We start from the raw sequence: 15,714 nt of genomic DNA on the forward strand, positions 1-15,714 counted from the left end.
CATTATCAAAGAATATACAGAGGCACTACAGTCATATAGTTAATTACATAGTCTGTGTCTCTTATGCATTCAATGATCCCTATTAACAATAGTGATGATACAAGTCCCACCAAACTCAATGCAACTTATATCTGAATAATCACATATAGGATTGTGTGTTAGACTGCTTGATTGTCTGCCAGCAGGTGTTAGAATAATGGTTATATAAGCAATCATATTAGCAGCCCGGTATCAAAATAATTGTTTTGCAAATCCAGCTGTTCAAGTAAACATCTCACAACTGCAGTATGGAATATAAATTAAGGGGTTTTGGTTTTTTGTTTTTGCCAAAAAGTAATTGGGAAGTTAGAAATTTTATTGGGTGGTGTGTTACAGCATGGTTACAGTGAAGCTGTGCTGGCAATTACATAAATAATGCCGCAAAAACAAGGCACGTTCCCAGATCCCATTTTCTTGTTCGGATTGGATTCCTCTTCACAGTCTAGTAAAGACATTAAGATCAAGAAGAGTAACCTGGTTAGTTATTGGTTTGTGGTGGGCTTTTTCAATGCTGGCACTGATGTTGTAAAATATATGCCCTGATTAAAAATGAGAGGTCCCATTGTATTGAAAAAACACTTTTTACCCAGGCATTCCCTTGATCTCTCAACCAGTCCTATTTAAATTGCTATGCTGTTTTAATGTGATGGTTTTACTGCATATTTTAAGGAACTGTTTCACTGTGTATTTTAACAACGTTGCACAATTGGTTTTTACATTTGGAAGCTGCTTATAGGCCTTATAACTATGTAAATAAATAAAGGGTACACTAGGCCAATAAGATCACACAGTGAACTTTAGGGTCAAGTGGGGATGTGAACCTGAGTATGCCTAGCCCTAGTCCAACATGCTAAATACTACATCAAAGTGGTTCCTACAGTTCAGGGCAAAAGGCAGGGTTATTGTAAGAGGTCTTGCAAAAGTATATCATCAGAATATGGCAGTGTTTCCCAAACGGTGTTCCGCGGCACACTAGTGTGCCGCTGGACGTTGCCTGGTGTGCCGTGGGAGGGAGGCGGGCGAGTCGGGCGGCGGGAGCAAGGCTTGCGGACGGCAGCCGGCAGCACGGAGCACGGCGCGCCCTTCGGAGGACGCCCCGTGCTCCGCGCTGGTGTTGGCCAGCCTTGCGCACCCGGGGGATCTCCCCCCGAGAGCACAAGGCTTGCAGGCCGCAGCTGGCAGCGCGGAGCACGGGGCGCCCTTCGGAGGACGCCCCGTGCTCCGCGCTGGTGTTGGCCAGCCTTGCGCACCCGGGGGATCTCCCCCCAAGAGCGCAAGGCTTGCGGGCCGCAGCTGGCAGCGCGGAGCACGGGGCGCCCTTCGGAGGACGCCCCGTGCTCCGCGCTGGTGTCGGCAAGCCTTGCGCACCCGGGGGATCTCCCCCCGAGAGCGCAAGGCTTGCGGGCGGCAGCTGGCAGCGCGGAGCACGGGGCGCCCTTCGGAGGACGCCCCGTGCTCCGTGCTGGTGCCGGCAAGCCTTGCACACCCGGGGGATCTCCCCCCGAGAGCGCAAGGCTTGCGGGCGGCAGCTGGCAGTGCGGAGCACGGGGCGCCCTTCAGAGGACGCCCCGTGCTCCGCGCTGGTGTTGGCCAGCCTTGCGCACCCGGGGGATCTCCCCCCGAGAGCGCAAGGCTTGCGGGCGGCAGCCGGCAGCGCGGAGCACGGGGCGCCCTTCGGAGGACGCCCCGTGCTCCGCGCTGGTGTTGGCCAGCCTTGCGCACCCGGGGGATCTCCCCCCGAGAGCGCAAGGCTTGCAGGCCGCAGCTGGCAGCGCGGAGCACGGGGCGCCCTTCGGAGGACGCCCCGTGCTCCGCGCTGGTGTCGGCAAGCCTTGCGCACCCGGGGGATCTCCCCCCGAGAGCGCAAGGCTTGCGGGCGGCAGCCGGGAGCACGGGGCGCCCTTCGGAGGACGCCCCGTGCTCCGCGCTGCTGTTGGCCAGCCTTGCGCACCCGGGGAATCTCCCCCCCGAGAGCGCAAGGCTTGCGGGCCGCAGCTGGCAGCGCGGAGCACGGGGCGCCCTTCGGAGGACGCCCCGTGCTCCGCGCTGGTGTCGGCAAGCCTTGCGCACCCGGGGGATCTCCCCCCGAGAGCGCAAGGCTTGCGGGCGGCAGCTGGCAGCGTGGAGCACGGGGCGCCCTTCGGAGGACGCCCCGTGCTCCGCGCTGGTGTTGGCCAGCCTTGCGCACCCGGGGGATCTCCCCCCGAGAGCGCAAGGCTTGCGGCCGCAGCTGGCAGCGCGGAGCACGGGGCGCCCTTCGGAGGACGCCCCGTGCTCCGCGCTGGTGTTGGCCAGCCTTGCGCACCCGGGGGATCTCCCCCCGAGAGCGCAAGGCTTGCGGGAGGGAGCTGGCAGCGCGGAGCACGGGGCGCCCTTCGGAGGACGCCCCGTGCTCCGCGCTGGTGTCGGCAAGCCTTGCGCACCCGGGGGATCTCCCCCCGAGAGCGCAAGGCTTGCGGGCGGCAGCTGGCAGCGTGGAGCACGGGGCGCCCTTCGGAGGACGCCCCGTGCTCCGCGCTGGTGTCGGCAAGCCTTGCGCACCCGGGGGATCTCCCCCCGAGAGCGCAAGGCTTGCAGGCTGCAGCTGGCAGCGCGGAGCACGGGGCGCCCTTCGGAGGACGCCCCGTGCTCCGCGCTGGTGTTGGCCAGCCTTGCGCACCCGGGGGATCTCCCCCCGAGAGCGCAAGGCTTGCGGGCGGCAGCCGGCAGCGCGGAGCACGGGGCGCCCTTCGGAGGACGCCCCGTGCTCCGCGCTGGTGTTGGCCAGCCTTGCGCACCCGGGGGATCTCCCCCCGAGAGCGCAAGGCTTGCGGGCGGCAGCTGGCAGCGCGGAGCACGGGGCGCCCTTCGGAGGACGCCCCGTGCTCCGCACTCGTGTTGGCAAGCCTTGCGCACCCGGGGGGCGCGTGGGGCACCCTGAAACAGAGGGTTCCCCATGCTGCGGACTGTAGCCTGCCGCCCAACGCGCGGGGTGCCCTGAAATTGAGCACCCTCGCGCCAGGCAGACATGGGCCAGCCCCACAAGCTCGGGGGACAGCGGGGAGGCGCAGCACCGCCATCCCACTGTTCCCCGACCTGGTTTGGGGGGGGGGGGAAATAAAGGAAAAACTTTTTCCTTTATTTCCCCCCCCAAAAAAAAGTAGGAGCGCCCTATTTCATAATAAAGTAATTATAAAATACTTTCTTTGTGTTTATTTGATGCCTATTAAAGAGAGTTACTTTATATATAGTCAATATAGGCACACAGTTAATTTTTTAAACATTTTCTAATGGTGGTGTGCCTCAAGATTTTTTTCATGAAACAAGTGTGCCTTTGCCCAAAAAAGGTTGGGAAACACTGGAATATGGGATGATATACCACCGAAGATGCACTATTCCAGGTGCTGCATAAATCAGAAGTGGGGAAGTGAAGTAATATATTAGAGACATGCCAAAGGAGTGGCAACACTTAATGCAATCTCAATTATATCAAGTAGGCCCAAGGTTTTCACTGCTGCAGAGATGCAGATCTGTGGTCACAAACCATGAGTATTAACTCAAAAATGTATTCAGGACCATCCTCCTCCACATGAAACAAATTAGCCTGCCCCAGCACGTGTTGAAAAAGGACCAGCTCTTTTTATACTCCTATAGAGTTGTCAATTGCTCAATGGCTGCAATTCTAGACCCACTTGTTATAAAGGGAGGGCTCAAACTGAATTCCAGTTAAAAAGTGAATTGCTTAATCTGCAATTAGTTACGGATCTAGTATCAAATTTCATGTTATCCCATTCCTGCCACCACTCATGTGTAGCTTTGATTTTTCTGTTACCAACTAGACTGGGGAGCTGTCCAACAGGCCAGAGAGCTTAACGTTTTTAGCAATGTGCTCTTCAATTTCTTCTTCATTCCTTGCTGTCAGCTTGTATTTCTTTTAGCTAAGTTTGTGTTCCTTCTTGTTCTCATTTGAACAAGACTGATATTTTCTGAAGGAATCCTTATTACCTCTAATGGCTCCCTTGATTTATCTCTCAGGTGGAAGATGAAGATGCCTAACCAGCTACCTTCAAGCCTTCCAGGTCTCTCTAGTCCTTCAGGAGATGTGTCGGTAGAACACACCAGAAAGCATGGGAGCTGGACTCCCAGTCTCCTGGGAAGATTATTTACCATAGGGTTTTGGGGTGTTTACCGTTGTGTTTGTGTCTCCAAGGCAGTTAGTGTGAGACAAACTAAAGCATCTGCATTTGAAGTTGTTCTCCATGTCTACTCTTGCTCAGATGACCTCAATGAATTGGAACCTGTAATGTACTTTCAGCCAGTTTAGTTTTAGATCACAGAGAACAAATTAGATTTCTGAGCTTCTATACTGCAAAAAATCCATTATCTATGAAGTAAAATGCATTTCATCATACATGGATTTGTCAGTAAAGCAATTTTCTACTATACAAAGGACCTGAATGTTCCCATCAATATACTATTAGAAACTGACATGACCAACTACAGGATTTTGTATTTTTAAAGTGAGTTTCTTTGTATATTTTATAATCTTAATAAAACACAGTCATCCTAAGACTGAAACTATGTAAAGAAAAAAATATTTGTTTTTAGGACAAGACTAAGCACTGCTGAGACAAGATCCCTCTATACCAGGGGTCAGCAAGCATGGGTCAGATCACTCCTGCGGAGATCCTGTGGGCCGGACCAGCATAGTGCGACGCCAGAAATCGCTTCTGCGCATTCCGACACCGAAAATCGTGCCTGCGCAGAAGCTATTTTCGGCGTCTGGGCATGCACAGAAGCGATTTCCGGTGCCGCGGACATGCGCAGACGCAGACACGAGGATTCGCCGAGCGGGCGACTCAGTTCGGGGGCGGCTCATGGGCCGGTTAAGCGACCCCCATGGGCTGCTTCCAGCCCATGGGCCTTAGGTTGCCGACCTCTGCTCTATGCTATATATTAATCTTATGCTCCTCTACCACCCGCCTCCTTTATGGCCAACATAAACTTTGCACTCCAATGCAAAAAATCATTATTTACAAAAAAGCAAAGTATTGCAAGAAACCTAGAACATAAGGTAATATGGCTGAACTGACTTTCTGGGGTGGGGGAAGGAACATTTAAAACAGCATCTTGTTAAGACAATGATGGACACAAATGCTTCTTCGTGCTTTCCTTATAACTGCTGGTCTACAATATTAACTTTCTGACCCATGAAAAGCTATACTTGTCCACTCCTCTGTTTCATGTACAGCTACAATTAAGGCCTGCATAGAAGTCAAAGTATACCTTCCAAGGAAGTTTTGTTTGCTTTCTTTAGTAGGTCATCAGGGAAATAATACATGTAACCTGACAAATGTCATGGATTCATTTTCATGTTTGAGACAATGAACAGATAACGCAGAAATGACTATAAATGAAGGTTTGGCAGTTGTTGAACAGTGTAGAGAGGCAGAATTTTGCAAGGTCTCCAGTAGGTCTGGGAGAAACAGTTCAGCTTTGTGCTGGAATGATGTTGTTCAGGAAATGCTTTTCATGTTTTAAAATCCACACTCCACTTTATATCATTGATAAAAAGGAACTGGTACATACAAGGAAAGCTACTGTGTTGTGTCAAATGTTTATTTTGGTTAACATTTAGAACTCAACATTTCTTCTTCAACATTTCTTCTTCAACAAGGATGCAAACTAACAAAACTATAAACTAACAAGAGTAGAAACACTTCCAGAACTTTTGTAAATACCGGAAGCTTGCAGACCAATATGCTTGTGCAAGAAAGGAAAACTGAGCAATATTCATTTATTTGTCTTACAAGAATTCTGACACAGAAAAGTCAAGTTTTAAGGCACCTGGGAACCTCCTACAAAATAGACAGATGTAGTTTCAAATGAATAAAATCCACAGATACATTAACGCTATGCTCCAATTCATGCTTATAAAGATGCAAGTTCCCTGTGTTCAATAGGGCTTATTCCATGATATAGCAAAGTAGGGACAAGCTTTTATGATGTTATTTGAAGTGTAAATGCTTATGGGATGGGATCTTTATCTTGTGAACTGCCCTAATTATCTTGTGAACCACTCTGAAATCTTCAGATGAAGGGCAGTATATAAATTTAATAAATCATCTTCATCATCATCACAAATCCTGTTTAAGTGAGAAGCTGAATGACATAAACCAAACAGAGCTAGCACTACTCAACTATGTCAAACAACTGTCACATCTTTACGTGAAAGTGAATCACATTCATGACAACAAGCATTATTTCTTTAAAATCATACTGTGCTATTTGTAAACAAGCTGTTGCTCTATAATAGACTAATCTTTATACAGTGGTACCTCCGGTTACGAACTTAATTCGTTCTGAAGGTCCGTTCTTATCCTGAAACCATCTTAACATGAGGCCTGGGCCTCTGGTGTGCAACTTCCACTCACATCCTGGGGCAAAGTTTGCTTCCAGGAGCATCTACTTCTGGGTTGGCGGAGCTCGTTACCCAAAGCATTCACAAGGAAGATGGTTCGTAACCAGAGGTATTACTGTAGACTGTAAGTTAAAAAGGCAGATTGGAAAAGTAGATGAGTAACTGCACAATCCTTAGTATATCTACTCAGAAGTAAATATCAAGGAAATTTTTCTGCAGTCAGTATGCTTATGATTGTGACCTGAATCTCAACACTGTAGTGGAAAGTTAAATTTCTTTCTTGCAGAAAAAGGAATGCATTTGAGGTGCTGCTGACCCCTTTTATGTAATAAAGAATGACATTCTCAAACCCATGTTTCCAAACTTGGCTTTATCCATGGAAATAAATGCTTCTGACCTTGCAATGTATACTATGTTTTTAAACATTTAAGCCATTACAGAAAGTGCACTAAATTCCAATTTACTGGCAGAAATAGACTGTTAAAAATGTAATACTGAAGGAGGGTGAGACATTAGAGGAAAACTAAGAAATACTGGAATCTAGCTTTGGATCTTGGAATAATTATAAATCTAAATCAATTATAGGATTAACTGTAAAGCTAATGAAAGTAATTAAAAATCCTGTTTGCTAATTTTTGTGAATATAGCTTAATATCATTTATCTTAATGTTAATGGATTCAACAACTCAGTCTAAAGTGGAAGATAGCCAGATCTATTATATATTTTGGAAAGCTGTTTGTCTACTATGCTTTTGGACCTTGTAAGATATCCTTAAGATGGTTTCTGAGATCAAGAAGCAGGTTTTCATCTATGTTTGGCACCATTCTGAATCAAAATGGTGGACTGAAACTTTCAAACTGCACTGTTTTTAAATTCCACTGATGTTTTGTTTTCTTATAATTTCAAAGCAACACCAAGTATGAGGCTGCAAGTAGTTTATAAAGAAATGATATCATGGAAATCCCTGAAAATGGCTGAAATGTTGAAAGAGGAAACTCAGCTGTTGAAATAAAAAACTGACGCCTGTCATAGCTAGACAAGTAACTTTGTCTTTAGGGTTGTTAACAGGCAAGAAAATACAATTTAGTGCTCGACTCACTTTACTTCCTGTAATTTAACTATGTTTGTAGGTATTTTTTTCAAGATCTAAAAGTTATTTCTAAATTTCAGCACTGGCAATGCAGTTTGTCTACTTAAGGCTGTAGAAATAAGTTCTGCATACTAAGCGTATTTTCTACATTTCTCTCCAGGCCAATGTTTGGCTGAGAGGTTTCCATCTATTTTATCATGATTTTCTTCACAAATAGTTAAATAAAAAAATGATATATTGGAATTAGGTTGTAGTCTTTTGAACATTAGTCACCTTTGGGGGAAATTAGTTTGGACCTCCTGCTTTTTTCAGCGAAGGTAAGCAAAATGGTTGCCATGGAAAAATCTTTCTATTTCAGCAACTTTATTATTGGAACACTGATGTGTTTTACTTGCATGAGTGAGTACTCCAACCATGTGTTGTATTATTTAAGCTTTTTTATTACTCTTCTTTTGCTATGTCTATAGCACTGTCAATGACCAAATAACATTCTTGGGTACTCTGTTCATGCAAGGTGCCTCCCACCAATTTGAGGTGATCCCCTTTCCTTCTTCAACCCTATGCAACAGCCCACCAAATTCAGGAGGATACCACAGTCCTCAGGAAAAGTTTTGTTAAATTGTTTTTATTAAAGATTTTCTTTATAAGGAGCTAATAGGGCTGTTGGAGAGGAGACTGGCCTAAAAAGTCACTTTCCACATCTTCTTCCAAGCCATTCCCCCCCCCCAAATGGGGTCACTGAACTCTCAATCATATCAATCATTTGGATCTGAGAAAAGCTTTTATATACCAATCATTTGGATCTGAGAAAAGCTGGGTTTTATATACTTTTAACTGGAATTCATAATGAAACTCAGAATGATTATTTGTTTCCTCATTCAACAGCATGCATGAGAAATGATCCAATACAACATTCAATTATAATATACAGATGCCACTTTCTTATTAATAGATATGGTTGTATCCAATGAAGTTATCTCATTAGTGCAAGGACTTACTCTCCTTGCATCCCCTCCAAATCTGCTCTAGAGGGGAACCCCCCCCCCAGTGCATGGGTAGAAAACTCCTGTTGCAAAGGTGGGAATCTTTGTACTAACTGAGCAGCTTTGTTGTATACAGCCCAGTGCAAAAATCCAAAATCTGTCAACATAAAAAATGCATATGGCCTGTCAGAGTTGATTACCCCTTCCATAAACCCAGAAGGTTTTATGTTGGGGTTGTTTTTTTTAATAAAAAAACTGAATAAAAGTCTCTCTCTGTTCAAAGGGGGAGCATGAATGGGAGAAAACTGCAGTATTCCAATTATAGAACACAGCCTAACTTCTAACAGTTTCCAACTCCATATTTTGATTCCAATACTTGAGAATAAACTCAATGGTGCTCATTTCTAAGTAAATATACATAGATTCAACTTGTAATATACATCAAGCATGAAGTTACCAGATCACTGTGGCTAAGCCATGGGTAGGCAAACTAAGGCCTGGGGCCCAGATCCGGCCCAATCACTTTCTAAATCCGGCCCGCAGACTGTCCAGGAATCAGCGTGTTTTTACATGAGTAGAATGTGCCCTTTTATTTAAAATGCATCTCTGGCTTGTTTGTTCGTGGGGCCTGCCTGGTGTTTTTACATGAATAGAATGTGTGCTTTTATTTAAAATGCATCTCTGGGTTATTTGTGGGGCATAGGAATTGGTTCATCCCCTCTAAAAAAAATATAGTCCGGCCCCCCACAAGGTCTGAGGGACAGTGGACTGGCCCCCTGCTGGAAAAGTTTGCTGATCCCTGGGCTAGGCTATCCCTGTCCAGGAACAGGCACAACAGGTGAACCAACTGAAGCCCTTTATCTTCCCATTTGTTGTTTTTTAACACACATACACACTTCAGCTTGCAATTTGATCTGGTTTTCTACTTCTTCTCTACTGTTTTCCCCCCTTGCTATAATTTTGTATGCTGTTACATTAGTTTGGAGTTTTGTAAGTTGCCCTGCACATTTTTTTGAAGTGCAGGATATAAATTTACCAACTAACTGAAGTTCTGTTGCACTCTATGGGAGGTAGATTGAACCTTTGGTCTCAATTTAGCAAGGCCTCCCTTGCATCCTTAATTATTTATTGTTTTATTTAAGATGATTAACAGAAAGACTAAGTAGCACCTACAAGACCACACAGTTTATGAACTGAACAAAATTCCCACATCTATGCCCAACTGTTTCCCAAATAAGCACAATAGTTTGCCTCTTAAATTAAAATATTGCAAAACCACCTAACAGCTATGAAAATGTAACTACATCCATAACCTAGATCAGGTTTTTGTCTCCAACCATCCAGACACAAAAAATTTCATTAGTTGAATGTTTGCGAGAGGAAAGCCCAACATGCAAGCTCTAAATGATCAAGGCACCAATATAACCAGGTGTCATCACAGGAGCACTGAATGATTTTAATTCAGGTTTTCCATATTGAAGGCATATTCACTGTAGATTTTAAAATCCCTTCAGATGACAAAAGTACTTGCTTACAGATTTACTCACACACTAAAAGGCATGGTCAGTCCTCTTCATACTGTATTTTAGGTGAGCTTCCACTTTTCTACACACTTATCAGTGTGGATCCATTTCTATGCCCAGCTAATAGGCACAGGACCAACACTACATGATTTATTACCTTCAATGTATTTTTCAAGTAATGGTGTCATCTATAACCTGTGGCTGAATCTGAACAAACACCTTGTATTATACCCGATGAAGTAATTTTAGGGCAATGCCAACTTTGTTGGAAAATGCATGCTTCCTCATATCACAAACAACTGATTTTCTGAAGGTTCCCTAGAACCTCTCTCTCATTCACACAAACACATTTAGGGTGTTTCAAACTGTAGCATAGGGAGGTTAATACATACATAATTTTTGCAAGACCAAAATTCTAGTTTCATCCATCCTGCAAGCCACCCCAATCTGACTGAAAATGTTATATGCCTTAGGCAACTCCTTTAACAAAATGAATAGCACATCCACAACCTCTTCAGAACTCAAGACCTGCTGAGCTACCAACATTTTTAAAGTACTGTCTAGAATTTTCTCAACTTAATTGTTTCATCTCCTTGAAGTTCCTTCTCCTTACAATCAAGTGGTGTGTAGATTTTACGAAACAAATAAAGTGAAATAATGAATAAATAAATAAAACAGCAAAAGCGTAACAAGACATACCGGTACTAAGCTACCCGATCCTTGCCAGGACAAACAGAGAAAAGAGAACACTATTATACTTTGCCTGTGATTGTCTCCTCAAAGTATTTCAACAAACGAGTGCTTGCAAACCAAAAGTTTAGCTAGTTCAAGGATAGAGATCACCTGTTGCCCTCCAGCATCGGGAGAGCCACAAGTCCCGCCCCCCCACTGCTGTTCTGGTGACAGTTTAACCCTGCATCATGGGGCCATTAACACAACCAGAACCCGCCAAATAGCAGCGCTAAACATAAGGTCAGTGCCTCTGGCTGTAAGGTTGGTGGTTTGAGCCCACTCAGGGATGGCTGTGGGCAGGATGCCTGCTTTGCAAGGGGGTTGGACTAGATGACCCTCGGGGATTACATCCCACTCTACGATTCCCCCCTCCCACCAGGGAAAACCAAACAAACTGCCTGTCCTCCTTGCTACTCATCTGGAGATGATGGATGGCGGCTAACAGATTGACGTTGAATCCTGACAAGACAGAAGTACTGTTTTTGGGGGACAGGAGACGGGTGGGTGCGGAGGACTCCCTGGTCCTGAATGGGGTAACTGTGCCCCTGAAGGACCAGGGGCACAGCCTGGGAGTCATTCTGGACTCACAGCTACAGCTGTCCATGGAGGCGCAGGTCAATTCTGTGTCCAGGGCAGCTGTTTACCAGCTCCATCTGGTACGCAGGCTGAGACCCTATCTGCCCACAGACTGTCTCGCCAGAGTGGTGCATGCTCTAGTTATCGCTCGCTTGAACTACTGCAATGCACTCCATGTGGGGCAACCTTTGAAGGTGACGCGGAAACTACAACTAATCCAGAATGCAGCAGCTAGACTGGTGACTGGGAACAGCCGCCAAGACCATATAACACTGGTCTTGAAAGACCTCCACTGGCTCCCAGTACATTTCCAAGCACAATTCAAAGTGTTGGTGTTGACCTTTAAAGCCCTAAACAGCCTCGGTCCAGTATACCTGAAGGAACGTCTCCACCTCCATCGTTCTGCCTGGACACTGAGGTCCAGCGCTGAGGGCCTTCTGGCGGTTCCCTCGCTGTTAGAAGCCAAGTTACAGGGAACCAGGCAGGGGGCCTTCTCGGTAGTGGCACCCGCCCTGTGGAACGCCCTCCCACCAGATGTCAAAGAGAAAAATAATTACCAAACTTTTAGAAGACAACTGAAGGCAGCCCTGTTTAGGGAAGCTTTTAATGTTTAATGGGTTATTGTATTTTAGTGTTTTGTTGGAAGCCGCCCAGAGTGGCTGGGGAAACCCAGCCAGATGGGCGGGGTATAAATATTATTATTATTACTCGAGTTTGACCGACTTCCTCCCACGGTATTACCTCCCCCCGAGCTGCCCTCAATAGGAAAGCGCGCGCACCCTCAGCGAAGCCTATCTAACCCCTCACATCCCCCCCATCCCTATTAAAGGCAGCCCCCTCCATCAGGGCTTCCTTGACGACTCCCCTCCCCCCAACGCCGCCCTGACGTCAGTACGTCGTCGGCCCGCCGCCCGCAGCTCCCCTCACGATGGCCACCGGCCGAGTTCCCTCACCCATCCTGGCGGCCGGTTGGGGAGGGGGCGGGGGAAGCGCCTCTGGGGATGTGGGCGCCGTCAGCCGGTCGCCCCCCGCCGCCCGCGCTTCTTTCGCTCCGTCTTTCCCCTCCGCGCCGCTTCCTTCCTTTTCCTCCCCTCACAGCAGCCGCCTCCGCCTCCGCCTCCGCCGCCTCATTCCAAGGCTTGGGCCTCAGGTGCCCACTTCGGCCAAGTCCTTCCGAAGGCCGCGGGCGGGCAGGCAAGGCAGCGGCTCCTCCTCCTCCTCCTCCTCCCGCGCCCGCCTTCCGTCGGTCTGTTCGACTCCTTCCTTCGGCGACGCAAAGACTCCCCTCTCGGCGCGGAGGTTCTGAGGCAAAGCCTCGTAACCGCTCGCGCATGCGCGCTGCCTTGGCTTGAAACACACGCGCGCGCGCACTCACAAAACCGCCCACCCGCGAAACGGTTTTTTTTTTTTTAACTCCCTGTCCCTCAGAGAAGGCAGGAAGCGCGCGTGCGCATTGGCGGAGTAAGGCGGAGCCTCTGCCGCAACTGTCAATTGTAACGAGAGAAGCGGGCAATAGGAAGAAGATCTCGGCCAATCAGGCTATTTCCTTTGCGCCCCACCCACCTCCTCTTTCACCCTCCCAAACGCACGTGGGCAGTCTGGTCCCAAGTCTCGAAAGGGGCATTTATCCTCGTGAACTCCTACAAGATCAGCATAGCCAGGATTTTTGTCGGGGGTGGGGAGGGCAGGACTTGGTTGGAGGGGACAGGGCTTTTGTTGGGGGGAGGGCAGAACCGATGTGATTGGTCAATTTCTATTGTTTTACTTGATCTGGGGGGGGGGGCGCTAAGCCAGTGAAGATCAGTACATATTTGAAGGAGCAGCTCCCTTCACCAATAAAATTCATAGTGAGGCCTCCACACCCTATACAAATGCATTCAGTTTGCTGTTTGGTTTGTGAGTTTTTTGGGTTGCCTTGGGCAAGACCCAGCGACGACTAATAATAATAATAATAATTAATCTTTTTGGTAGAACTAGTTACCTTGCAATCCTAACCACACCAACTCATAGGTAAACTCCTATTATACATTTCTTCAAAAGCATTTAGCTTTAATAAGACTCTTGTAGAACAGGTTGTTATTTTAAGATGCATCAGTTAACTGATTTGTGGAATGTTTTCATGTTACCAATTTTGCCATCTTTTCAGTGACAGCAAAGCCTTTATTCTCCAGATCATTTGCTCATCCTCATGCTGGAAGCTGGTGGATATTTCATGTGTGTCTTTTTTATTATTATTACCATTTTTTTACTCTGTTTTTGTATTGTTTTAATGAACTTCCCATTGCATATTGTGTCTTTGCCTTTTAAGGTACTGTAAATTGCTGTAGGACTTCTTTTGGGTGTGCAAGAGATGTAATACTGTATACTACCTGAATGATAATAAACTTACTAGTACCTTTCCGGTGTGTTTTAAAAAGTTTTTAACAATGCAAAAGATCCTGCTCCTTTCTACATCAGCATTTCAAGTTGACGGAAAGTTCAGAATGGCTTCTACTGGGGGTCACACCATAAACAACCTTTATAAGCCTCTTTCTTGTTTAGCAATGTGTCGTTGCAAGACAGGAACAGAAAATGCAATTCCTGCACATTAGCATTCATTTGTAAGGCTAGATTTTCTTCCCCCAAAATAAAAGCTTCTGGCCACTTTCATTTATAGACTTGTATGATGGATTATTTTATAAGTGGCACTCTTTCATATTTCTGGAACCATGGAAAAATACATTTTTAAGACTGTTCTCTTGTTAAGTGAAAGTTTAACAAGATAAAAAGAACTGTCTGGGTCTTATTCATGCCTTCCCCCTTACATCACCATGCATTTTAGAAATGTTCCATTTTATTAAAACGTAAGAAAGGCAGAATACACACAAAAACTAGGAATGGAACAAACAAAAGTATACAGAGAAAGGAAGATCAGTATCTTTAAAATTCCAGCATTCTACTTCAAACCTTTTAAAAAACTGTCTTAAATTTTTACAGTGTTTAATATAATTCCAGAAAGCAGGTGTTCAAAGATCAAGATAAGTCCATCTCATTATAATTTCTCCATAAAAATCAACTGGGAATATTGCAACAAGTTAACTATTGTCCGCCACATAAGGTAAGATTAAGTCTAGTTCAGTAACAATTTCCCCAATAACACTGGGTAAGAATATATATATATATGTAACACTCTAAGAGTAGGATGGGAGAAAGAAAAAGATTAACACAAGTAGAGTCAGTGCTATTGCTTATTTGAAAAGAACAAAAGAAAGCAAAAATGAGTCTGGAACTTTATACAGTCATGCTACAAAGTTGACATCTTTCGGAAATCACACTGGGGAGTACAGTACATAAGCTAACATCTTACCGTTTAGTATTGATTAGTAAAAAAATTCAGCTCATATTCATATTCTGTACACTAAAAACATCTTTGTTCCTTTCAAAAAACAGATACCACGAGTTCATACTCCATCACATAACCAATAACCCAGCCCCTCCCAGCACCACTCTGCTAGTGAATTACAGACCTGTTTCTTTACTGAGCACATCCTTAAGTCTCCCATGTGCCCATGTTTGAAGTGCCTTAGGACCAGTGCTATGCAGCCCATGGTCAAGTGCCTTTAACCAGTACTGTCCAACTCCTATTAACAGATTAAAATTAACATTTGGATTTAATCTAGTCCCTTGATTTCCGCGGGACTAAAAAAACTACCACCACAAGAATCTACTTTGTATGTACTAGCTAGTTAAGTTGGCTGAGGGAGGGAAGAGGAGAAAAGATGAGAAAGTCAGGCATTTAATTCTCTCTCATACTTCATGTTCATCTTCGGGCAAGAACAACCAGTACTGTTGAAACAAAGACATTTATACACCAGTTACCACATTTCCCCACTAATGTACTCAAGTACTATAAAACAAATAACCAATAGGTTTGTCACATTTCATTATGTACATCACTGGTGGTTAACATCTGAAAGTCTTCTCAACACATTTTCCCTTCTCCAGTGCCTCATGTAACTGTGGAAAAATGGTTTGATACACCATTTTGGGGCTCCCCTCTGAATTCTGCAAGAGCCAGCTTGGCCAGCCTACAAGAGCTTCTGAGAAGGGGGTGGAAACAATCACAAATACATTCTTTTTCAATGTGTCAGAAAAGACCTACCATAAGCCTCGGTGTGCCTTGATATGGGAATAAGAGGCAACAACCCACCATAGCTATGTAAGAGCTTGTGTATTTCATAATGAATTACACATGTCTGGTCATAGTAATGCTCCAAGAAAAACAATGCCATCCCATTTTAACATCATATACAAGTTAAAGCTTCACTCCAGAAAGTTTCTGCAAGAGTCAGCTATATCCTGTCACTGCTCCTGAAACATCACGTTTTCCA

General features: G+C 45.6%; 1 protein-coding gene across 1 annotated transcript in view; it reads right to left on the minus strand.

Annotated features, from left to right (window-relative positions):
• Nucleotides 1–12,799, minus strand: part of MAP3K3 (mitogen-activated protein kinase kinase kinase 3) — a 38,972-nt gene extending 26,173 nt beyond the window's left edge. The window contains exon 1 of the mRNA XM_081884022.1: nt 12,298–12,799. Coding sequence (XP_081740148.1) covers nt 12,298–12,301 — 4 coding nt within the window. The 5' untranslated portion in view covers nt 12,302–12,799. The remainder of the gene's footprint in view (nt 1–12,297) is intronic.
• Nucleotides 12,800–15,714: the final 2,915 nt, after the last annotated feature.

Source organism: Podarcis melisellensis, assembly GCF_964234715.1.
Source record: "Podarcis melisellensis genome assembly, chromosome: 13".
Lineage (NCBI taxonomy): Eukaryota > Metazoa > Chordata > Lepidosauria > Squamata > Lacertidae > Podarcis > Podarcis melisellensis.